This window comes from Megachile rotundata, chromosome 16, assembly GCF_050947335.1.
Source record: "Megachile rotundata isolate GNS110a chromosome 16, iyMegRotu1, whole genome shotgun sequence".
In the NCBI taxonomy this organism is placed as follows: domain Eukaryota; kingdom Metazoa; phylum Arthropoda; class Insecta; order Hymenoptera; family Megachilidae; genus Megachile; species Megachile rotundata.
Genome location: NC_134998.1, coordinates 14,023,132 through 14,049,021, shown reverse-complemented (window position 1 = coordinate 14,049,021; position 25,890 = coordinate 14,023,132). Strand labels below are relative to the sequence as shown.

Genomic DNA, 25,890 nt, shown 5'->3' with positions numbered 1-25,890 from the left:
TTTTTATATTTTTTTTTTGCAGGATAATTAGCAAATATCTAAGGTTTGGATCGGTAACGCGTAATAACGCGAAATCGCTTGACATTGGAATTAGTCGTCGATGTTATGCCGTTCATCCATCCATTTTACCCATCCAAGTCGAAGACGATGCATCGTTATTGGCCGGCAGTCTCTCGCGGGCTGTCGTTCGCAGCGCATGCAGTTCCGCGTTCGTCCTCCTCCGTCCGCGCCGTACGCGCCGTACGCTCGAGTTTCGAACGTTGCAAGTGTCACGGGAGTATTTCCGCGGATGAAATAAAATAACACCGGCACAACCGTATCCACGGTTTCTGAAGTTAAACTTTCATTTTGACGAATTTTCAGGATACGCGTCGCTAAACTATGAGTTTTCTCGAATAACGGAGAGACAGAGCTTCGGCTTTGAAAGTCAGGGAAGAACTAGTTTATTATGTCAAAAGGCGGAGATTATATATTGTACATTGAACGAATCAGTTGTTTTCGGGATTACTGGATTATCGCTTATGAGCCGTGTGTTTTCGGGGTTAATCTCGAATTTCGGATTACGTGTTATCTGTCGTGACACAAGCGTGCTGCGCTTGCTAAACAATTTATTTAAAATATTTGATAAGTCGTTTGAACGATAATTTCTATATCTCTTGAACTCGACACTGAAGGTGAAAATTTCGATACCGATAGGTTCGAATAGTTGGGTGAGTGGCGGATAATATAAAGTCGGTGGTATCGACGCTCGTGTACCAACGGTAACTGTTAAGGTAATTACAAGCGGGTTTCCACTGCAGCATCTAAGCGTTCTAGAAATCATGAGATACGATCGAGTCGCGTCTGTACCGTTAATTTCAACGGGCAATTCGAAGTATTTCGTCGGTGCGTTTCGATCGGAACTGCTTGGTATAACGCGAAATCGCTCTTAATTAGCCATCGCCTCTAAAACGGACTAAGAAAAGGTTGAATCTCTGTTGCGTTAGGAAAGGAAATTCCGATCGAGGCCAGTCGGAAAAAGGGAACGGGCAGAAAAATGGATTCTCACGACGGCTCGACGAGGCTCTCTCGTCACGATCCACGGTTAGACCTACGCAGGACGCCAGAAGCCGTAATCGTGTCAGGTGGGTAGATTCGAAGAGGTATTCGGAGCGCGGCAAGTAACTAACGATGGGCTATAGTAATCGATAAATAAACGAACTGGAGTCGTCCCCTAGGAATTCCGAGTAGTCGATTGGCTGGCTTCTATTGCGACGAGCATGCAGGGATTCGCGCGTTACCTAATCTACGCGTACACGCTCGGCAAATGAAATTAGCGGTGATTAGGTCAGAAGGTCAGCCAGTTCGCGTAGAGCAAGGTCGAACCGAGAGCGTATCGAGTATCTCACCTACGTGCCTCGCGTACCTTCGAACCAGCAAAAAACTGACCACGTCGTATGCTACTGTTTTTTCCCACTCTGCGGAACGTCCTCACGGAATGCTTGGAAGATTTCTCCAGGATGACGAGGTTTTTCCCTCGAGCGCATACTGCTCGGTGATTAGATTGCGCCATGAGTTTGCAACGGCGACTCGATTTTCTCTGCCGTATATCAAACACCTTGCAATTTTTACAATTTTTACTCGTTACTTCGCGTCATCGATGACTCGGTTAGTAGTATCGAAAATTTTCGATCGAAATCCTATGGAGTAGATATAGAAGAAGCTTACGTATGCAAAGTTTAGGAAAATCAAGGGAGACTCTACGGAACGAAGCATACGATGCCCTTGTGCCAGCAGTGCAGATCGTTCGTACGTCCGTGTACCGCGATCGCGCTAGGTAACCTGACCGATGACGGGGTCCGGTACGATACCTCGGCGCTTTTTCCGGGCATCGGTGCGTTCGCGTACGAGCGATACGCGAACAGAAAGTGAGCTTAGGCGAGGGAAGGATCGAACCGAAGCAACAGTCAGAAGGAAGGAGAGAGGGAGGAAGTTACTCTCGCGTGTAAGAGAGGTCACTCGACGGAATATCGTGGAATGGAATGGAATGGAATGGTCGTAAGCCAGTCCACATTGAACTGCCGAATCGCGCGGATCGGTTCCCTCGCCACGCGACTCCATTCACTTTTTCGCACGCCTGTTGCTGCGGTTGTTCCTTCGCCGCCACTCGCTGCCACTCGGCCAACGGTGCACGTCTCGCTTGCGGTTGATACTCCGACCAGTCGCGCGACTACTGGACCCTAAAATTGGATACCTATGTGCAGGTGCGATCATGTTCGCTTCGGGTGTACCGTCTAGAGCCGAGGTACCAGATTCTTGCTGCTTCGTTACGAGGGATCGCAACAGCGTGACAAGATCTTCGAATACTCTTCGACCAGAACTAGGTGATCTAGGGCATTCGATAGCGGCGAATGTATTGCCAGAATCATGCGAGTCCGATGGATTAAGCGTGTCCATCGTGGCGCCTTGTCCAGGACAATATCGTTGACACGGATATTATTGAGCAAAGCGGTAAGGAAATCCTAACGCGCGTACCAGACACGCTTGTCCGTGGCAATTTCGCGGGCGTTCGAGCGAAGGCGATCAAAGAGTGGCGATAATAAAGGTTGCCACGCGATCCATTGAATCGTGAAATGTTCTTTCGTGCATGTGGGCTGGTTCTGATGCTGGTCCTGGTGTTGTTGTTGTTGTTGTTATTGTTATTGTTGTTGGCGGTGGTAGTGGCGATGATGCCGGTACTGTCGAGACTATTGCTCCCGTTGACAATGTGTAGGCCGTGGAAAAAGGTTTATCGTCGCCACACCCTGCGGCGTCAAATGAAAAACGTCCAACAGCGATGGAACCTTGCCTGTTTGTCATTGCGCATACTTCGCGACAGCTTTTTCCAAAAGATATTTACATTGCATTATTACGGTTATTTGGCTGTGTAGCTGGAAATAACGTGTAGCGGTTGTAGGGTTCCCGGGGTCCAGTTGAACCGCGTACAGCGAGCATTCACTGTACGGGATCGTTCGTAATCAGCTGTTAATAGCGGATACGGATAGGTAGCATCGTAGAGTGGCATCGTTGAGTCGTGGGAGCTCGTTCGGGATCTGTCAATTTGCCAATTGTAGGAGGTTCGGTAGCTGCACGGGAACGAGACGTGGCGCGACGTGACGCGACGTGCCACGCCATGTATCTCTAGCAACGATCCATTCCACAGGAATTCCAATTCCTTCGGCGGACGGTGGCCAGCGGACAGGAATCGCGCGAGACTCGGTACTGCCTAGAAATAACCGGTCGTGTACTTACGCGTTAGCTACAGTGCATCTTGTACTGCTATGCATCGTGTTACACAGCACCTTGTATCCTTGGATATTCGGCCGTTTCGTTCGAAACCAGTGTTCGCAGTTTTCCAAGTAGCTTATTAAATAGAGAATAGAGAATAGAGAATAGAGATGCAAGTTACAATCGAAGAAAATGGGATCGATGGAATGGAAGATATATTTGTAACCGGTAGACGAATTGGTTCGAGGCGAACGATACGATATTCGAGTGAAAAATCTGTTCTTACTGTATTTTTGCGCCGCAGTCGGGGGAATAGGCTGTATAAGGATCGGTGGCAGGTCGTGCTTGTATCGCGAGTTTAGTATGTACGGTACAAGTATTCAGCCACTGGTGCAGGGTAGTACTTACGTACGTATGTAGAGAACGTAGTTACGTAGCGGGCATGCATCTTTATTATTGGCCGAGAACCCGTACGTGCGCCGCGGTTCGATGAACCTTTACGCTTTACAGTGTACGTGTACGTATAGCTATACGGACGCGTGTACCCTTCCGATCCCCAAGTTCTTCGGTGTGTAGATTCGCCGCTGAAAATCCGTTGGGTCTCGCTGGTTCTCTCCTGGGAACCGGTGCAACCAACTCCTCTTTACAAGTTCTTCTTAGCCGATAACAAATATGTCGTATAATTAAGCTCGCTAAGCTAGCTAGCAGTAACGATCGGTAAGAAGCCGACTAAAGTAATTGAAATTGGTGTTATCGCGTTCTTTCTACGGAACCCGATACGAATAAGCAATAATATTATCGGTACTCGCGGTATGTTGGTACGCGTGTAGATATTCGTCGAGTTATCGGGAACGATTCGTTTGTTATCGTGCCACCTCGAATTCGGTCGTCTGTACAGCGTATTCGAGAGAAGCGGTGCAAGCGGAAGCGACAAACGCTTCTAAACTCGGCTACGAGTTTCTTCGGTTCTAGTGACAGTTTGATCGGCCACTTTGATCGCATCAGAGAGGATATACCTAGAATGATACGACAATTACTGGACGCTTTAGGAGGGAACTCGGTACGCTTTGATCGTTCTAAACTCGAGAAATTTCCCACGATATTTCTAGATAACTAACGACTCGTTTATTTACATACGTTTTGCGGAGGTGTGTTGCCCCTCCTTTCCGTTTGCTCTCGCATTTCGAGTGGCGTCCTTCGTTTCTATAATTATTTATCGCATGTTTCGTTTCTAACCGTACGTTCGGCTGCACCGGCAACGTTTTAACGCGTATCCGCGAGCGTGAACAGATCGAATTCGTACTCGTAAGAGAAGATATCCCGTCAAGGATGTCACACGCTTGCGGTTTCGATCTTGCACCTGCTCCGTTTATCCAGAAACGTTCGCGTACGTTCGCTTCTGCATCGAACAAACGCTAATCCGGATATTATCATCGTCGAGATACGAACGGAGAAACCGACCTACCGTTCGCTATCGCGTTTTCCTTCGAAACCCCTATCGAAATATATTTCTTTCCTCCGGCGTACTACGAAGTATATGGCTCCTTTCGAATAATCTATTTATCGACTATTTATCGACTATTTATCGACTATTTATCGAACGTCGCCTCCAGTATCAATGGATATTTATAGTTTTCCAAAGTTTTACGATCAATTATTTTCTAATTTTCTTTGTCTCAGACTCGAAGCGGGATGTCCGTGGGTTCGGGAGGGCGGGCGCCGTTTAAACGGGCATCAGCCACCTCTATTCCTGTCACGAGCAAATCCACGAAAATCCGGTAAGTACGATCGAAGAAATTTTATTCCCTATATAAGATTCCCTTTCGCGACACGACCGGTGTATCGCGTATAGCGGTGAAAACAAATAATGGGGACATTTTTTTTTCTTCTTTTGGGATTCCTATCCGATCGACGTACGTCGATAATTCGACACGGGAGCTGGTAGATAGATGGCGCGACACGTACTTTTCGCGAGGCAAACTTTCGTGTTCGAACCGTACGACGAAGGCAGACTGCGATCGTAATTGGCTTGTTTTTAATAGGCCTTGTCTTGTCTGTCGCGCGTCGGGAAACCGGTCGTGCTATTATTTTTATAGAAATTCCGTTATGTACCTGTTGCAGTTGTTCGCGTCGCTTTCTCTGGGTCGAACGACTGTTACCGTATTGACAATTCAATTTATTTTTAACGAAATGCGACCTTTACGAACTTTTACGTATCGTTCGTTAGGAAAAGTTTATCAATTTTTTACGTTGATTTTCCCTAAATAAAGTTGATGATCGCAACGACAGTCACGTTGGGGATATAGCTCAGTGGTAGAGCATTCGACTGCAGATCGAGAGGTCCCCGGTTCAAACCCGGGTGTCCCCTGTCATCTCGAGCGATGAAACATTATTTTTTTTTAACTATCAGATCAGAGGATATAAAAGATACAGCATCGGAATAATTCGTTGTAATTCGTTTAAAAATTTCAGCAAACTCGCGAAAATCGATAAAATTTCATCGATTTTCAGTAGTCGCGTAATAAGATTACTGTCGACAAGGTGCATTCTGTATCCGTGGAGCATAGTAGCGAACAGAATCAGCCGTTGCCTCGAAAATCAGAGTGTTAACGCGTCTACGTATTACGTAATCCCGTATGAGTCATTTGCATATTCATCGAGAGAACACTGTTGCAATACTGGCTTCGGCATTCTGTACATTTTTTATCGGATCTTTCTCTCATGAAAATTCAAGGCATTCCATTACCTTGTGACACACATAAATAAATCAGCTGATAACCTATATCGTGTATTGTATATATATATATACATATATATATTTACGATACTAATATTTTAATCGTCATGTTTTTAATCGGGTTTCAGCTCAAAACCCGAATCAAGGGTGGCGTCTGCCACGGGAAAAAAACGAGACGTGGTCGCGTCGCTTTTTAGCCCGAAAAGGCCAACAAACAGAAAAGTCGAGCGTCTGAAAATCGGTCGACACGAAGCGAAGCTAGAGGAACAGCATAAGTGAGTGAATCCTGTCGATCTAATTACCATTAGCTTTACATAGTGACGTGACCAGTGACACGTTTTTCCAATAGCCCGTAGCGCGAGTAGAGTGTTCCCTTTACGAAAAAGCTGAACGAGAAAAGAGAAAAGAAACGCAGGATGCGTAAAGGTTCAATAACCTTTTGTCGCGTGTTTCTTACTTAGGTGAATAATTGGTACGTGTATCGTGATCGACAGATAGAGCCACAGTCGAGCTCCGCAAATAGTAGGCATTACGAAACGTCTCCTTTGCGAGACGCTATCGAAAAAATTCTAACCGAATGACCATTTTCTCTAAAAAAGTTATAGTTCGCATACCTGTAATGCTAAATGTATTTGATTACTAATCGGCCAAGTAAATATATTCGCGAGTAATAAGTATAAGAAACGATCGAAAGTCACGAATATTACGCGTGAAAAATAACTCTTGTCTCGAGAGATCGTACTTACCGACGATTTTCGACGATTATCGACGTTTACCGACGGAGATCGGAGAGCATAGATTGGTGAACCACGAGGTAGCGCGATCAAATTTATAAGGTACCTGTACAGGTTTGAAAAGTTGATCCTAATACGAACCGGACCAAGTAGAAATTACTCGTTGATTTTTCCAGCATCGCAGTGATTCGATCACACGGGCTGAAAAAGTGGAACTTTACTCCGGTGTATGCACGTTCCAAAGAGCACGAGTGCACTTTCTCCCTCTTTCTTTCTCTCTCTGTCGAGACATTACTGGTGGATTGTTGCTCGCGATACCTTCGTGCCGATAAAAAAACAGGTGAATTCTGGTTCGCAGAAAACGTTAAACCTGTTTCTTTTTTGCACGAACTGCTGTTTCTTTCTTTCTCGGCGGTCTATCTCGTCCGCTCGAGACCGGGTTGCCGCCTCTGTCAAACTCGAGCGGACGAACGGACCTCGAAAAATCATCTCGTAGAAGATTTAGTGCTATCCTATCGCACCGTATCGGTCCGTTGATCGAACTAACACCGTAATGAACGTTCGCTTCACCTATTCAAACACGATATCTTGCCGATAAACAGCGTTATCTTACTCGTGTCGTTAATTATTTGACTTTAGTGTCTCGCTGTTCGAGGTTAGAGATCAAACGGTTATTTGAAAAGGACGAGCGTTGTTCTCGTTATATTACTACTCTATTGTTTAACCGTTTTACTATTTTATAGCTTTTCTATTCCGTTATTCCGTCATTTTACTATTACGTTTTATCAGACTGCAGTTTAGTTTGTTATTTTTCGTGGCATATCGAGAACCCGTGTGTATCCGTTACGTCGCATAAAACGATCCTGCGGCTATGGCTCGTCGTCGTCGTCGTCGTCGTCGTCGTCGATTAATCGTGGACAAATCGCGTAAGGTTTTTCCTTCCTCATCTTTTTCCTTGGCACGCAGAGGTAACTCTATATCTATATAGAAACATATCTTAACCTATTATCCCTTTTCAGTCGGACATCCGATCCAACGTTTCTCGATGAATCATACGATATCGCAACCGACCTATGTTAAGAGCCACAAATCCGTTCCAACTTTAGCTGTTCACTGTATCCAGTCAATTATTCCAATCCTGTTCCAAGGCCCGGTAAGCGAAACAACCAGTTGCGTCATACCAGTTGAGCTTAATTGTTTGTTTAAGTTTCCTCGTCGAAGAGCGAGAACGTACGTACGTACGATGAAGTTGAAGGCGCTCGTTCGTCGACGACGTCTGCTCTTCTGGCCGCTTAATTAGAGTTTAAAGACGCGCGGCCAGTTTACACGAGCGGGGAACAGAAAAACGGGACGTAGAGAGAGGTCGAGCACGTGGACTTTTTACAGGCTTCTAATTGTAAGTGCCGACCGTTCGACGGAACGACGATCCACTTCGACAACGAGAGCGGCACTTGGTCGACGTTAAACGACCTACATACCCAGTGAATCAAAAGCGAATCGTCATTTTTTTTCTGCGTATTTACGCTGCACTATCGTACCACGAGATCGAGCTTTTCTCGACTCTTTGGACGATCCTTTCACGAAATTCTAAAGTGGAAGCGAGAGTCGATCTCGAGAGGAAATCGAGAACGAGTCCGTGCCGTCTAAAAGTTAAAATACGCATTGTCTGTTAAGCATTCGCGCAAGAATGTCAGAGACACGATCGTTATTTGCGTAAAAGCAAACATAGTATCTTGGCGTCGCTACAGAAAAGAATGGTACACTTGTTGCCTCTGTTTTTCTTCGGCCACGATTTGCGTAACTCGATGCCTGTATTTGTCCTTATCTTTCAGGTGTTTCGCGAAAGAACAGGAGGTCCTATTCGCGAATTCTCGCAACGGAGTTTCCGAACGAGAGCGATCCTATCGCAGAAATCGTTATCTGCAAGCAGGAAAACGTCGTTGCGTGGCCCGATCGCGTCACCGAGCGTATTAGACGACTTGCCCATATACTCTTTACACTCTGTATCTATATCATTGGCGTAACTAGCATTTTTCTTCGTAGATTTTCTCGGTAAAGACCAAGCTTATCGGTTTATCGCTATCGACCGATAGCGTTTTCGAACTTTTCATGTAGACGGATGAATGTACACGAATGTCGTACGATGCTCGCGTTACGCATCGGTCCGTATTTTAAGACTGCCGCGCACGCCTTGATCTTTACCTAGTTACGCCAATGTTCTACACCTGAAGATAACGATATCTTTCTTATGACTCTGCTGCAACGGATAAGGTTAGGTTGCCAACGACTTTAATACTCGTGATTCTCCGAACAAGTTGCTCTCGCGTTAGCCGATTCATCGCGCACCTCGTCGGGATTTATTAGAGTCGTTTTAGATCGGTCCGAATGTTCGATGTCACGGTGATATACAGGGAAAGTGTATATTCTGGAGTCGACTATTAGCCTTGATCTCGTTCGAACGGTTGCGTGGTCGTTTCATGCTTGTTTCTATTTTCGATAGGTGCTTCGTGAACGCGAAACGGACCGATTCTTCGGCGTTTAACCGTTTTCCGGTAGTTGTTGGTCGAGAAGAGCGCGAGAACCTTCGCGGTTAGACGCGTCACGATTAGGCAAATATTTAAGATATTCTATCCGTCGTCGTAACGTTTTCGAACAGCGTGTCGAGGAACGCGATTACGCGATTAGTTAGAGGCGCGCGTAGACTGTTGCATCGAATGCCGTATAGAATATTAATCGTGGTATGAATAACGAGGTAAATACTCGAGCGCATCGACGAGTGTTCGCGTCTACGTCGCGACGACGGATGTTATCCATTGATATTTTCCAGACGTCCATCGCCGCGCGTCGTAAAACTGCTAATTCGTGGGAGACGCGGTTATAATTGTACGAAACTAAATTAAGCTTAAGGTTAGAGGCACGCGCTGAAAGAATGTAATTTTCGCGTTTACGGTATGAATCATACGCGAGGCGTTATCTGTTCGAAAGATGCGATCTTTCGATCAAGTTAACGACTTCGGACAACCGAACAGACGAATGGTTACGGACTTTGGGTCGACTCTGAAACGCAACCAGAACCTGCGAACGAAAAATACATTAGAACGGACAAATATTGAAATATTCAAATATTCGATCGATAATTGACGCGTCGTAGCCGTATCGGAACGAAAGTTAGATCGAGAATTCTAAATACGGAAGAACGGAGGAATATCGAGAGAGGCGAAAGGAGGTCAATCTAATTCGTTCTTAATAAAAGCGACTTTACACTTTCTCGTGGAAAAAAAGAGGCCGAGAACATAGCTATTGGTTACAAGATGGCGACTTTCACAGCACCTCGTACACGATGCGTTCATTATGTAGAGTGTAGAGGATTCACCGCGATCGTACCGGCGTATTTTCGAAAGCGTTTTTTAACAAGCAGAAGCGAACGATTCATCTTTCGAACAAGCACAAGATAATTCTACCGAAACGAACGCGATGTCCGTCCATACGTTATATTCGTATATTTAGACCAGCCCGATGAATTTTTCGACCGTTTCACCGTGGCCTCGAATTCGTCGACGGTCAAAGATACTTGGAACGACGATGCCGATATCGTGTCCGGTATCGAGAGCGTCGTATTTCTGCGAAAGTTGACGGAAAATCGCAATGCTGCATACCGGTTCTTTGCTCGACTAACGAGACACGTGCACGAGCGAAATAGCGCTTATCACGGTCGAACGATCCGTTATATTACGAATATTACGAGTACGTTATTAGGTTTAGCGCGTCAGGTGTATCCGCGAACATTTCGGGAGCGTCGTTTCGCGATACTTTGTCTTTGGAATTCGGTATCGGTCCTAGGAGAAGCTAACTCGTCGCGCGCGAGAACCGATCGAACGAGCAACGCAACGAAACCAGTCCTATCGTTAAACGCGTGTTGCGTTTGCGCGACAGGTGAACCTTTCGATCTCTAAATTCCTTCTTCTGGTAGAAACAAAGACTTATCCAGGAAAGTCTGGACCACCGGGTACATACCATATGTCGACCGTATGAGAAAACTGGTCGACGGTGAGACGCCTGCAGATTCTGTGGCCTCCTTAAGCAGCTTCTGCTTCCCTTGCCCCGACACTCGCCTAACCATCCTCGACAGAGTATGTGTACTCGTTCCCAGAGAGTTGGCGCAGGCTGTCTTAAGCCCCACCAACCCGACTCTCTCGGCAATTATCTCTCTTTCTCTTCTCGTTCCTTCTTATTCGTGCTTCTTCTGGCTGAACCGAGAAATCGAACGCAACAAGTTGAATGATCGGAACACCGCGTCATCGCGATCGACCAATCGGTTACACGGGCCCCTTTTTTTCGATCTACATGAATTTTCCTCGACCTACAGTGTCCTTAATTGTCCCAGCAACCGCTTTTCGCTCGCTTTCGTTCGTTTTCATCGAGAAACCTGCTATCCGACGAAATCTTACGCAACAGAAATTTCACTTCCTCGACGGACGAAAAGCGGTGTCGTACCGCCGCCACCGTCTCGCGTCATTCGGTAACGTGCCTCGAGCGCATCTAAGGCTAAGGGTGCGAATACGCCGATTCGAACGACCACTAAAAAACTGGGAATCTGTTTAAAGATCCTACATTCGGTATACGACCGATCGATACCGAATCGAAGGATCATCGACGAGCGTCGCGAGCGTCGCGTCGGGTACATAAATACGCGTATCTCTGCTATACACGTTCGCGTTCGTTCAGCTCGGTGGAGACGCACCCTAAAAGATAAACATCTCGATATTTTCTCGTAAGAATCGATAACGATTCACGGCTAACGCAAGAATGCAGACCGCTCGGTTTCCTCTCTCCTTCGAACATATTTCTGATCGTTATCGATCGCGAACGACCGAAAAGTTTCGGTAATGTCGTCATGGTCGTTACCATAAATTTAAAATTTAAAGAATGCCTACGTTCGACGCCTAGACGCGTTCTCGACTTCGTAGCCCTTCGTCCAGCCAAGCGGTCGCTATTCGAATGGAGGGGAATAATTATGGAGGGGGCACAGCTCTCGAGTTTCGTATTCAGTTTCCGATGCACTGTCGACCGTCGAACGCGCTACACGTCGGTTCGGTATTCTTTCTCGTGGAATTTTTACCTGGATAAACGAGACGCACGACTTTTAATAAGAAAGTCTGCGGTCTTTGATCGGCGGAATGAAAAAATACAGTGTGGTGCGGTGATCTTTTAACTTACCGAGATTACCGATGCGTTTGAGCGACTCCGTTGATCCGAGGATTCGTCCGGAATATCTCCGTTCTGCTCGGGATCGTCGAGTTCGCTGTACGGGGATGCGAGAATACGCGTTGAAGAATCATCGATCGAAGAAAATAGGCTCAAGGAGACGTTGCTCGCGGCTGGTCGATGCAACAAGTGGTCGACGGATGCTGCGATCTAAGCGTGGACTTTACCTAACCGTCGATTCCATCGTGCATCGCTGTTAGCGATTTCGACACGATTCGTAAACGTGCTCGAAACGGAGCACCGTTTAAACCTCCTTCGGGGCGGGAGGGCAGGGGGGGAGGGGGAAGAAAGTGGCTCGAGGTCGCGCGTCTACGCGAATCTTGGAATTCTTCACCGGACTCGTGTCACACGCTGCAGAAAACGATCATCGCCTTCGTGTAACTTCACCTTTTCGTTAACGTCGAAAAGTGTCAGCTAACCCGGTGAAGGAGTCGCGAAGAGTCGATCTTCTCGTTCGCCCGCAAAATCCGTTCTTTCGATCGAACAGTGCGAAAGTAATACGCGTTCTTCTTACAGAGAATTCTGTATCGTCCGATCGCGAATCTTCGTTCGTACAGGATACGAACTACGCGATACAGTGTTTCCCTAAAAAATTAAAAAACTCCGTAACGCGTTTAATCGGTTTCATAAAGTATGCGCGATACGATGCTACTACTTACGAAACTGTCCGCCTCCGTAAAAGAGAACTTGGAAACGAAATTGTTATCGATTTCGATCGCGTTCTTTAACTACGGAAAATGCTCGGTGCAATGACAAAAGAAATTTCAAACGTACGATGTTGTACAAAGTGTCCGAAACGTGGAACAATGCCGTTTGCTGGACGACGAGTCAGCGGTTCGAGTTTTTAACAAAATAATGAATTTGTTATTTCGATCGAGTGCCTAGTTAAGCGCGAAGAACGACCATGATGAAGTTCAAATCGCTGTTTCGCAGAGGACAACAAACCCAGCAACAACAACAGCCGACGCAGCCGCAACAGCAACAGCAACAGCAGCAGCAGCAGCAACAACAGCAACAACAAATTTCGCTGCGTCAGGCACCCAGCGCCTCCTCGCTGGAGGCTAAAAACGATAATTCACCGGTTGGAAATTGGAGCTCCCTCGGTAAGGAAGCGACCAAAGGGAACGCGAAGGGAGGTTATAACCCCAAAGGACCCGCCAAGGGGTCCAGGATGCAGGAGCTTGAGCGTGAAATCGAGGTGTTACGCAAGGAACGAGCCAGACTCGAGTCGAATCTACAAGAAGCTTCTTGCGACGCTCGCAATCTTCAAGAGTTACGTGCCGAGCTTGCTTCTCTCAAGGTAACCTTCCATATACATGTTTATTATCTCCAAGACTCGTTACGATGCCAGACGACTCGAAATCTGACAAATATTCCAAATTCTTTAACAGCAAATTCCATTGTACGCGAATGAACGTGTCACGATTTCGACATATACAATATTTCGCTACTTGTAAAGCGTAATCGCGAGACTGTCGCGCACGTTCGTAAGCTCGTGTAAGTACGTTTCAAACTTGCAACGTTTTCATCTTTCAACGTTCCGAGTCTGAATCTGTTTCGTGCCTCGACCCTGTCTTTTTAACCGAGTAAAAACGAGCAAAGAGCAGTGCGAAATGAAAATTTTCGTAAGGTTAGGTTCGCGAAGTTATCTTCTTTCCTTTACTTTCCCTCTCATTTTTTTCCTGATGCGTTGTATATTTTTACTCCCACCTGGATTCGCATTCTCCGTCATCGCTTAACACCGTCGACCTTACAAGGAAAATAAACACATCTTTGAGGGCGGTATGGGCGCGCTGAACGTGGTCGCAGGAGCGATTGACTCGTTTCGCGTTAGTCGTGCGCAATCTCCATGATATACCAATGATTCAAGGTGAACGCGGGTGATCTTTTTTCCTTCTCCTTCCTACGTGGTCACCACTCACCGATATTGCAAAAACCGGAGGTTATGTAATTGACAGTTACGCGCAATTCGAGTTTAAGAATAGTCGTATTAATAAAACAATTAGATGCGGTTGATTATTAATTTGCATTTGTTCATCGAGCATTCGCCGGATAATAAATAATTCATAAACAACTGTTCGAATTACTCGTACACGTTCGTTATTAATCGATGTTTCCTTTTTCCGTACACGCAGCTCGCCGAACGATCTCTTTATATTTAAAGCATGGATTTTCAAATACAGGGATATAGGGATCAACTCGGGAGACCGAATTGCGTACCTCTGAATCTGATTGGTTGCTTTTCTACGCATATTCTGTACCGCCAATTATGATAAACTAGAAGCAATTATTTTTTCTACGTTTACGCGCGCGTATACATTATTTGACAAATTTTTAACTGGCAAATATTCAAATATTCATATATTTACGGACGTGGAAATTATTTAATTTAATTAATTTATTTAATTATTTAATTCAACTTAGAGTTATATCTGCCGATCGGTAGCCAATCGAAACTGTGTATCCTTTTATGTCATCGGCTCGCTACGCAATGATTTTCATCCCATAAGGATGTATCTTGTATGTATGTGTTGGTCCATGATTTAGAATTTAATGAATATCTAGAGGGCAGTAAAGCGGAGGGATGTTTACGAAAGAAGGAAATTTGTGAAGCGCTACGACCGCGAACGATATGAAAAAACGTTGTTTCTCTTCGTCAACGGTAAACGACGAGAGGCATCTTATTTTATAAATTGTTTACGTTTTATCGTCGAATGAAGTTCACGAGTTTACGATAGCTTTGTGTTTGAAAATTGCCAACACGATTGTCTTAAAGTTCGTGAACCTAACCTCGAATAATGACACTTATTCTCCCTGTGCCTAACAAGAATCGAGTAAAAATTGTTTACCTTCATTTACCGACTTAAGTTCCTCGGTATCGCGTATCGTATGATCGAACATATTACGTTCCTCCGCTGATAGTCCGTCCGAGTAATTAGAAACCGATCGACTACCATGTTTTCGTTTGCATAAACGTCTAGCATCGTGCATTTAACGATTATATATACTTCTTTCGTCGCAATTATTGACACGTTCTTTCCTAGCTTGAAAAGTTTATGGTTTATAGAAACTCGAATTTTTCTGAACAAACAGGAGCAGCACAGTTTGGAGTTGGAACGCCTCACAGAAGAGAACGAAGCTCTTCGTGCAAGACTGAGAGACGTGGCACATTCTCCGTTGTCGGATTCGGAGAAACAACAGTTACTTCTGGATGTATCGAGACTGCATAATTCTGCGCCAGCGTCCATAGCCATTCCTCAAGATGAAGGTTCGACCCCTGTCGTGTCGGTACCGGACAGTGCTCAATGTACTACCCCGGATTGGGACAAACATTCCTCCAGTTCGGTATCGGAAGTTTCGGTCGCGTGTCTGCAGGATAGAATATTGCAAATGGAAGAAACTCATTATTCTACGAACGAAGAATTACAGGCAACGATTCAAGAATTGAGTGATCTACAAGTAAGCACGCTTTTATCGTTTATCACTGATATTATAATATAATTTTATTCTGTGTCTTCTTCTTTTTAGGCACAGCTTACGGAACTACAAGCCGATAACGAAAGGTTAACAGAAGAGAAAGACGTTCTTCTAGAGTCTTTGTGCAGACAAACAGAAAAACTTGAAGATTCGCGTTCGAAGGTTGATACGCTACAGGGTTTGCTTTTGAGGGAGGAACAGCCCCAAGAATCTTCTAAAGGATACAATACGGAAAGAGAACAAAAACTGGTGGATCTTCTCAAGGTAAATATTTATATACGTATACGTATATTAGAAATAAAATTGTGAAACGGTTGGAGGCAAGCGTTGACTAAATAAACCAATTACGCAGAGTGCACAGGAAGAACGGGAATCTTTGTTGCAAAAGCAGGAGGAGTTAACGTTAGAAGTAAAAAGTTTACGAGCAGCTGCTGAAATCAGCGCGGCGGAAACGGAACGATTAACGAAATGCGTGCATTTGCTCGAATCGTCGGTGGAAGCGGCGAACATCGAACGAAAACAGTTGGATTTGGAATTGGCGGAAGCTAGACAAGAGGGTGCGAATCGTAGCATAGAGATCAGCAGGCTGGCCACGTTACTGGAGAACGCTCGAGCTAAAATCGAGGAATTGGAACAGTCGCGTCAGGTAGAAAACAAAAGCGAAGCGGACGAACTTTTAGATGCTGCCAGAAGAGAAAAAGATACTCTGGAGACACAAGCGGCGGCTCTACAAGAGCAATTGGCACGCTCTCATTGCGATCACGATCGTCTCAGAGATCAATATTCGCAGCTTCAAGAAGAATATAAAGTGTGTACGATCAAAATCGAAAAGTTTTCGTTTTATTCGATATAAACCGATTTAACACGATTTAATGTTTCTCCTTGTTTGTTCAGGTAGCACGAAATAATGCCAAGTCAGCTATCGACGACTTGGAGTACAGATTAAATCAATTAAAGGATGAACGTTTATCCGTGAGCACGGAACTTCAACTCGTACGCGACTCGTTAGCGGAATTACAGGCGCAGTGTCAGAGACATTTAGAGGATAAGAGAGAGTTAAAGGCTGCGCTGAACGAATCGCAACGGAAAGAACGCGAAGCCCAAACGCATCAGTACGAATTAGAACGTGCTTTAGCCGATGAGCGTAAACTGCGGCAAGAGGAGATTGCCGAATGGCAACAGTTCCAAACGGACTTGTTGATGACCGTACGAGTCGCGAACGATTTTAAAACGGAAGCTCAAAGCGAGTTGGAGCGCGTTGTCATGGAGAATAAAGCTCAACGGGATAAACTGAGATCGTTAGAAGCGCAACTTGATAAGTTGAATAAAGGTAAGTAAAATGCCTTTGAAATACCTCGTATCTTACGTAAATTTTAACGTTATCGACACAGAAGAACGACATTCACCAAATTTTTCTAAACATACATATCCATCGACACGATCGATTAGGGAAGCATATTTAATCGGTATTGTTAGAAAAGCGATACCAGTTTCTATAGTAGATATTTTAGTCGGGCGAACATTTACGAATCGCCAAAAGAAGGAACAGAACTTACTTATTAATACAATACATGTTATCTGTTTTTTTTTTTCTTTTCAATTTCATTTGGATATTCAGGCAACACCGCAGCTCCTCAATATAAGACTTTTGTTAACGCTGCTGGAAATTCTCGCAAACCCTCGAGCAATATTCTGAAACGCGGTCGTACTATAATAAAAAGGCGACAAGAATCGAAAAAGGGTGCATTACGAACGAACGTTTTGAAAACGATCGGTGAGCCAGGTTCCCACAAAACCGAGGACTTCAAACTTGATTCGGTCGTTTCAAACAAATTGAATCGTACGTTTTCGGAGGAAAACGTCCGATCGGATAAATTCCGATCCGAGCATTCCAAGGAGCCTGGATTAAACGAGAAATTCATTTCTGCCGGCGAGGTTGAATTTTGTATCGCCGCCAAGGATACTTTGGAGGACAACGAAAAAACTTGTGTTCCCGCATTGGAAGATTATGGCTTAAAATCGACGAAAGATACGTTCGAGGAACAGCGCGATTCGAAAAGATACTCGTCGATGGAATCCGATGAGTTCGAGGGAAAAGTATCGAGTGGAAATTTAAACGAATTTACGATAAGCGCCGAAGATTATCCGAAATTATACGTCCCGAATACATTTGTCTCCGTGGAAAACACAGCTGCAAAATCTTATCTGTTGAAAAACATCAAAGGCATTCAAAGTACGGGACAAGATTCCTATTGTATTAATATATCTAATAGCAGGTTCTTCGTTCCTAAAAATTATGTGTATTCCGGGATGGAAAATGCAATGGACGATTTGAAATTCGAGGTTGATCCAGAAATGAGAAAGATGTTGGAGGAAAGTACTCGAGAAAATAGTAACGCTGAAATATTTCGCATACGAGCCTCGGAAAAATTAGACGAACCTGATCCAGATGGAACAGGAAGCGCAGTTTTATTTAATCCGAAGGGTAAGGAAAACTCGTCGTTGTTGCATTTTTCAAAATTATCCAAAGAATCGGCGGCAGAGACCTCGTCAAAATTGGAAGGCGATTCCCTCAATAAAAAGCGTAGATTGTTTTTGAAAAAAACTGAATCGAGATCTGGCAGCGAAATTATCGATTCTCTTTTGGATACCGATTACAAACAAAACATTTTTAATTCCGCTTTAAGAAGTCGAAGTTTTTCTACTTCCTTGGATAATCTGAATTTCCATACGATCATCCAACCGAGCAATAATTTTCACAGCGACGCGAACAAAGTTCGAAATAACGAGCGATTAACAGCTATTAACGATCATAGTAATATCGGTAAAGGTACAACGTACTCGAGAGCAAAAAGTCTGCCGACTGGGTCTTGTTTATACAGGAAATCCGAAGATTTCGATGTCTCGAATAAAGCGCGCGCAAACACGGAAAACGCGTGTACGGTTCCGAAAGTAGAGAAAAGTGGAAGAGACGCGGGTGGTCCGCAGGTAGAAAAGCATAATACGATTCTGTCTTCTTTGGAGAATTTACCAAAATCCGCTATCGATACCCCGACGACACCGATCGCTTCGAAATTGTCGTCGTCGAGAGAACCGTTCAATTCCTATTGCAAAAACAATGTTCGGGCTGCAGATTCTATAGCCGTGTCTCCTACCTCTTTGCCGAGAGCATCCGACGAACCGTTGAAATTCAGAAATGATCCGCAAGAGACAAAGAAAACGTTAACGCTTCGCGAAGCGAACAGATTAAAGCGCATGAAATTCTTGAACATGGATTTGTCGCGATCCGAGTCGGATACGGAATACGGTACAGAGGATTCTGTTGCCAATGATCGAAAGCGGTTAATCGAATGCGAGACGTCGAGAACAAATTCAGATTGTAAGATAAGCGAGAGCGTCGTTAACGATACAACTTTTGCGTGCAAGGATAGATCTCTGATAGGGAGGACGTCGTCGTTAAGAGAGAAATTCGAAACGATCATTGAAGACGTGGAACTGAGACCAGGCCGTCAACTAGGTACAATACGCGACCGTAAGTCGCCAGTAGTGTGGAAACGTGATTGCTTGTATTTGCAGAGTTCAACCCCGTTGTTTGTCCTGGTTTCTTATACTCATAGCGATCGACATAATCACTCGTACCCTCCTCGTTGCTAGTTACAGATATTCTTCTAGGTCCCACTTTCACCTCTTATGTCGTCTCGATTAATTATTATCAGCTTACTACGTTCTCTAGTTTTCTTTTCACCCTGATTGATTTTTTCGCTTTATGTTTTGTCCCTTGTTAAATGGTATTTTTACACAAAGTTCATGTAAATAAACGTGTGGATCTTCGTTTATGAAGCGGAAACATGTAACAGAGGTTTTTCTTTCTTCTTTTCCTTCTTTTCCTTCTTTTCTTTCTAGACATTCTATTTTTTTCTTTTTTTTCTTTTTTTTTTCTTTTCATTTTATTTCGTTATATTTGTGCTTTATTTTACACGTAAACATAGTGCTTATTGCTTTCTTTTGTCTCGTCATTGATCCACGTAAAAGTTGCTTGGTACAATTTCTGTTAATTTTTCCAGCGAATCAGAAAATGACGCAGCAACCACCTCAAAGGCCAGCGAGCACTCCGACCGAAACTCAACAATGCGTATTGACGAGTGTGCAACAAGAAATAGCCGCGCGTCGTAAAGCTAATATTTCGCGTCAAGACTCGAGGTTGTCCGTCAAATGTTTAATAGAAAGCATAGAAAATGCTACGAAGCAAGCGAAAGCAGGTATGCCGACGTTCAACTCCTTCCTTCGATCGTTTAACATAATCTTTTGGTAGAAGTAATCGTTTCTGAACAGGACCTGGAAGTCGTAGCAGTTCTACGTCTTCTCTTAATAGTATCGGAACGAATGATATAATGACGTTAAAAGCTCCACTCAGGGATCAGCAGCAAATCAATAATTTAATCTGCACAGCGAATACAACGAACAACAATAAAACTCAAGCTACGATAGCGAGAAAACCTTTGTCAGGTAATTGTTCTTTTCCGAATTATCGTGTAAACAGTTTTATCCCTTTCGCTACGGGCGGTTTCTCGATATCGATAAAAAGTTACGTGTGGCGAGGTGTCTCGTCCGTGAGAAACAAACGAAACAAAACAGAATACCGATGCTACGTGTTCAGAGTAAGATACAACTCCGATCGCCCGTAGTAAAAAAAAAGGGTTCAAATTGTTTAAGTCTGCTTAGTAAATTTATAAATTGTTTGAATGATCGGTTCAGAAACGAAGTCAACAGTACCTGTGGTGTTAAGCCCCGGTGAATTGCTGGATTCTGCCGCCCTAAATGCCAAGGCTATCGACTTTGTGCGTCGTAATAGCGTGACAGATTTGTCGGAACGCAAGGATCCGCTATGCGGTTTAATAAAGAACGGAGGCTCGAAACGCAACGCTTTGCTCAAATGGTGTCAAAACAAAACGTTAGGCTATCGGAATATCGATATTACAAATTTCAGTAGCTCGTGGAACGATGGTTTAGCGCTATGCGCTATCCTTCATTCCTATCTGCCGCATAAGGTACCATATGATACGTTAACGCCGGTAGAAAAACGAAGAAACTTTTCGATTGCTTTCTCCGCTGCGGAAAGCGTTGGAATACCTACTACCTTGGTAAGTGGAATCTATCAACGAGTAATATTCTCTCTAGAATGAAAAACAACCTAAACGAGAACTAATTTCGTTCACAGAATATAGGTGAAATGTGTCAACTGGAGCGACCTGATTGGCAACAAGTCATGACATATGTAACCAGTATTTACAAACATTTTGAAACGTAATTTTGGTTCGATGTCTCGTAACGCCGAGGCAGGTCCTCAACAATGAAAAATGTTCTTCGACTTCACGAAAATGAATAAGAACAAGATCATCTAGTCAACCAAATTCTATAGGGACTAAATTTACAAGGACTTGAACTTCCAACGATCACTGAATTATCATCCGCCCTATGCTTACGCTGTATAATGATCACGAGTGAATTTCATGAAATACTAAACACACCAAATGGAATTGCTTTTATTATGAGACTGAATGTTTAATTGTATATTCATATATAATATAATATATATATATACATACATACATACATACATACATACATACATACATACATACATACATACATACGTACATACATACATACATACATACAGAAATGTATACATGTATACATATATATTAAGGACCGAGATAAAGAAATTAGAGGCAGGGATTTAAATACCGGAGACGTGTGCTTCTTCCGTGTACATGAAGAGAAAAAGAATAGACGAACACAAGCTTTATCGAATGTTCTGTGCGCGAAAATATGTATGTTCAGTGCCTCCATTGGTAATGCCAACAGTTATTAAAAGCAAGAGAATTTTTCTGATTATCATCTTGCATTTTTGTAACTGAAAACTTTCGAAATATATTTTCGTTCCTCGTATCGTATTTTTGTAAATGTATTATTTTTCGAGAAACTTTTGTAGTTTTACGAACGATGTACAGAACAAAAGCGCCTTAATTTAAAAGACTTAATTTATTGTATTAGTCACGTTTAGTATACTATGAAGTCGAGCAGCAAAATACTAGAGAGAAAGGGAGGGGAAAGAGAGAAAGAAGAAAACATCGTTTAAGGTTCGACTTTCCGAGCTAAATAAACAACAAACGAGTATAAGGATTAAATTCTCTGTGATATAGCGAGATAGCCCCAAAACAGAGATAAAAACGTTATCGTTATTGCTCTTATTATTAAAATTATTATTATTACTTATCACTACTATTACTATTATTAATATCATCCTCACTGTCATTGTTGTACCATTGTAGACAATATGCTGTCTGACATAAAACAATAAACTTGCCTAATAATTATTTAACATATCTCGTTTCAAATCTGATACCTTGTGTATGATAGGAATTAGGATTTTGTTCAAGAACGATTATTAAAGGAGTATAAAAAGCTTTTTAATGTATTCAAGAATATTTACAATTCGGATATATTATTTACAATTATTCGTTTCGTGAGAGAAATTAGTTTCTCGTATTTTTTTTTTCTTTTCTTTTTCTTCTTTTTTTCATAATTGTGCAAATGCACACGTACCTCAACTTCCTCGTATAATGTTACTGTTATTATTTAACTTATCTATTCCTTTATCACGACTCGCTTACATCCATCTTGTCTTGGTCTTTATCTCCCGAATAATATTCGTTAGCTGGTTCAACTGTTTTATCCGTGTCTTGCGTATTTTGCCTAGAGTCTGGATCTGGTTCTGGTTGTCTTTCTTCTTCGGGCGGTAGAGCATCGCATGGAACATCTTGCATTTGAACGCTTGGAGAATGTTGTATCATCTTTAAATTGTCATAGACGTGTCTCGTAATCGCCTCCAAATATTGTTTACTGTTTGCATTGTCTTGTCTTGTTACAACATCAGGATGCAACGTGAAATCTGGTGCAAAGTATTCCAAGTACTCCGTATACGGCAATTCGTTGCTAATCTGTTCATCGACGAGAAGAGACGTTTCGTAAGTCCAGCAACGTGCGACGTTACGCAGCGTATATCCCCCTCCACCTACAGTGAGTAGTGGTATGTTTAAGTCTCTTACAAATTTTACGCATTCTCCGTGACCTTTCGTACTTAAACTAAAGCAACCAAGACGATCATTCGCGAGAGAATCTGCCCCGCATTGTAAGACAATAGCTGTTGGTTGAAAAAATTCCATTACATGCGATATAACTGGTTTGAATACTTGAACATAAGACGTATCGTCGATGCCCTCTTTTAAAGGTACATTGACAGAGTAATATCTTCCGCTTTCTGCTCCTATTTCGTACATATCGCCTGTGCCAGGAAAAAAGTAATTTCCATATTTATGGAAAGATACTGTCATAACTCTATCCGTGAGGTAGAATGCTTCTTGAACTCCATCCCCGTGATGAACATCTATGTCTATATAAAGAACTCTTGCGTGATATTTCAATAGCTCCAGTATCGCGATCACGATATCGTTAATGTAACAGAAACCAGAGGCTTCAAATTTCTTTGCATGATGCAGTCCTCCGCTCCAATTAATAGCAATGTCGCAACAATTGTTGTTTAACTTTGTGGCTCCTTCCAATGAAGCACCGGTATACATTGAGCAAAAATCGAATAACCCCTCAAAAACAGGACAATCGTCTCCTACGTTGAAATGACTTAAATATTTGGTATATCCTTGCAAATTTTGAGGTGTCACTCTCTGTAAAAATTCTACGTACTCGTCTGAATGGAAGCGACACATATCATGCGTGCTCGCACGGTATGGACGATATATCTGCATTTTTTTGTGTAAACCATAGTTGAGTACCAAGCTATGAATTACAGAAAGTCTATGAGGTTTCATGGGATGTCCTGGACCATAATGAAAATTCCCAACGTCTGGATTATAGAAATACGATACCTTTTTATTGTAACTCATATTGAGGTTAAAATCTTTGTTTTAAAATACGTATTTACGTATAGAAACGAATATCTTCCTCGTCAATATAATCGCCAAATCATTGTACGAAAGAAAAATATTAAAACTACTTAATTATCTTTTAAATCTTATTAACACCACAATGTTTATTGTTAAATATAACCTATATATCAGCCGATATCACGTATGTGTTTGTTCGATTGGATGAATCGTCATTAAATATAAAATACAACAAATCACTTTTACATTCAACTTCCATCGAATAAGAGGCGATAAATGAACAATTAACGAATATATTGTAATAGTTTTTACAGTAGCATTAACTTCGCTTATAAAACATCAAGACACATACAAGTCAACAACGTTTAGCTTTATTTTTACTGCCATCTGTGAAGTTATTGTAACGATAGACAGTTCTGATTGGCACGAACGTACTTTGTAATCAAGAGCAACGTATATGCAACTTTCGTGCTGTCAACTCGTGTAGTCACAGTATACATATATATTCTGTATACTCATTATATCACCCGTAATCATGATTGTATATAAAGGTTCGAAAATTACAAATTTTTAAATTTAAATTATCGAGTAGGTTAAATATTTACAACACTTACCGTTAGAGCGCCAAAAGCATTACAAAGCGCATGCGCGATGTGAAATCATCGTTACATATTTATAAAAGTAATATTTAAATAATTATGAATTTCATCCCTTAATATTATTTGTATTTCTTTAATGGTATTATGTCAAAAATATTATCTATTTAACGAACAATATATAATTAATATTTATTAATACATTTATGTACATAAAAATGTAATTTCTCTTTAAAATCGTAAATTGCAGAGTATTCTGTGTTTCGATCTACGGCATGTTATTGTTGACATTTGTGCTTTGATAACCGTGTTTCTTGTCGTTAAAAGAAACTTCTTACGAAGCATACATATAGTACTACACAGCATATTTGCTCGTAATGTTTCGTGTATACAACTCTGTATATACAGGCTAATTGACCGAAAATTTAAGCGTGCGCGATCAGATAGTACTTTGAATGTAGCGTACGTTGTCTAACAAGCAAGAAGTAATTGTCAAACAGAATCATCGACTATGTTTAAAATTCTTACACAAAATATGTTAGTTACTCAAATAAACGATAAGCATATGTAATAATTTTCATTATTTTCGTGACGTATGTAAATAAAAGTTATATTCAATTGACCAGGTATACTGCGGCCATTCTTATTTTACGGACGCTGACGATTGGCAAATTGGCAACGACGCTTCTAACGTATTCTGAGGGATGAAGGCAATTATTTTCTTCTGGTATTATTCATATTTATCTACAGTGTTTTACAAGGAAGTTTGAAAGTATGCGACCGGATTCACGTAGCATTTCGTTTACGTTTCATCGAGAAGTTCTAAGTATCAAAAATTCATCAGAAATCCCGAAGAATCCGAAGAATCTGAGACGACGTCTTCAAGATCATTTCGTTAAAAAAAAGGATGATGATTCCTGCAAGGAAAAAGTGTCGAAAGATAAACAAACGAGTAATCGAAGTTGGAATAATTTAACACTCGGAAATGTATCGGCAGATTCCAGACGAGCTTTACGGAGCGGAGCTGATAAATTGTCCAAAACTATGTCTTCCGTTCGTACAACTTTTGGAAGTATATCACAGGTCCGATCAAACGTTTCTTTTTCTATTAAATTGAAACTGTCGATTTTAATTTTTTTTTTATCGTTATAAGTTCTTTCGTTTAGCTTGCACCGTTTGTTATATTCAAATCTTGGGAGAGATTTTTAACACGCTTCCTAACATTTAATCGACCTGAAATTTGTCATATTTACATATTTCTTGTGGCAATATAATCATAATGTATTTTTAAAAAGTCTTTAAATATTGTTGTTCCATTATGGGTAATAAATGAAATTACTTTTCATAATAAAGTATGTTCACGATACAATCATCTTAATTATTAATACTTATTGCTTGTCATATATTTCAAAAGAAAAGTATTTTGTAAAAAGTTTTCCAAGCTTATTTTTGTCTTGTATTTAGAAATTTAGAAGCTCAACGCACAGACGACAAAGGCTGGAGGAACAACAGACACCGAACAGTGCTTCCAAGATGCAAACACCTCAGACTCGCTCTCGACAACTCCTTGGACGAACACCGACCAAACTTTACAGCCCCTTTGGCATCGAAACGCCCAGGCATTCGTGGGATAAAGAAAACGACAAAACACCTGTACATACTCCTGCAGCAAGTAGTACACGTATCGCTCAGTGCAGACCCTTTAGTTTTGCAAGAGCAAAGGGATTCTCAATGCTAATTATGTGTTCCGTATTTATATTTTTTTATACGTGTTTATATCCATAATTAGTTTTATTGCAACGACTAATAAAGAAAATAAAACAACAAACAATTTTAAGCGTGTTATTAAGGCAAATGTTTAATGTAAGTTC

At 42.3% G+C, this 25,890-nt stretch overlaps 3 protein-coding genes and 1 non-coding gene across 15 annotated transcripts; 3 read left to right on the top strand and 1 right to left on the bottom strand.

Moving 5' to 3' along the window:
- The first annotated feature begins 150 nt into the window (after nt 1-150).
- LOC100874855 (cytospin-A) lies at nt 151-21,844 on the top strand. Of its 10 annotated transcripts, XM_076541437.1 has the most exons (14): nt 151-773; nt 987-1,124; nt 4,927-5,024; nt 6,112-6,258; nt 12,916-13,282; nt 15,076-15,441; nt 15,511-15,723; nt 15,812-16,267; nt 16,354-16,789; nt 17,078-18,991; nt 19,524-19,718; nt 19,792-19,965; nt 20,215-20,600; nt 20,678-21,844. In XM_076541437.1, the coding sequence occupies exons 3-14, from the start codon at nt 4,939-4,941 to the stop codon at nt 20,765-20,767; spliced, it is 4,830 nt and encodes a 1,609-aa protein (XP_076397552.1). In that variant the 5' UTR covers nt 151-773; nt 987-1,124; nt 4,927-4,938; the 3' UTR covers nt 20,768-21,844. The 10 variants fall into 10 exon arrangements, 9 of the variants coding, with proteins under 9 accessions (XP_076397552.1, XP_076397549.1, XP_076397553.1 ...); XM_076541434.1 differs by lacking the exons at nt 151-773; nt 987-1,124 and adding an exon at nt 2,049-2,490; XM_076541438.1 differs by lacking the exons at nt 151-773; nt 987-1,124 and adding an exon at nt 2,191-2,243.
- Nucleotides 5,543-5,614, top strand: TRNAC-GCA (transfer RNA cysteine (anticodon GCA)). The gene has a single exon. It is a non-coding gene; the product is annotated as a tRNA-Cys (tRNA).
- A 63-nt stretch (nt 21,845-21,907) lies between the features above and the next one.
- Nucleotides 21,908-23,954, bottom strand: HDAC3 (histone deacetylase 3). 2 transcript variants are annotated; one of them, XM_012289465.2, is made up of 2 exons: nt 23,224-23,954; nt 21,908-23,146 (listed from the first exon to the last, which is right to left on the bottom strand). In XM_012289465.2, the coding sequence occupies exons 1-2, from the start codon at nt 23,300-23,302 to the stop codon at nt 22,122-22,124; spliced, it is 1,104 nt and encodes a 367-aa protein (XP_012144855.2). In that variant the 5' UTR covers nt 23,303-23,954; the 3' UTR covers nt 21,908-22,121. The 2 variants fall into 2 exon arrangements, with proteins under 2 accessions (XP_012144855.2, XP_003705096.1); XM_003705048.3 differs by having other exon boundaries at nt 21,908-23,953.
- A 303-nt stretch (nt 23,955-24,257) lies between these two features.
- On the top strand, nt 24,258-25,850 carry LOC100874744 (uncharacterized). Of its 2 annotated transcripts, none has more exons than XM_003705081.3 (3): nt 24,258-24,556; nt 24,646-25,102; nt 25,484-25,850. In XM_003705081.3, the coding sequence occupies exons 2-3, from the start codon at nt 24,794-24,796 to the stop codon at nt 25,802-25,804; spliced, it is 630 nt and encodes a 209-aa protein (XP_003705129.1). In that variant the 5' UTR covers nt 24,258-24,556; nt 24,646-24,793; the 3' UTR covers nt 25,805-25,850. The 2 variants fall into 2 exon arrangements, with proteins under 2 accessions (XP_003705129.1, XP_076397614.1); XM_076541499.1 differs by having other exon boundaries at nt 24,628-25,102.
- Nucleotides 25,851-25,890: the final 40 nt, after the last annotated feature.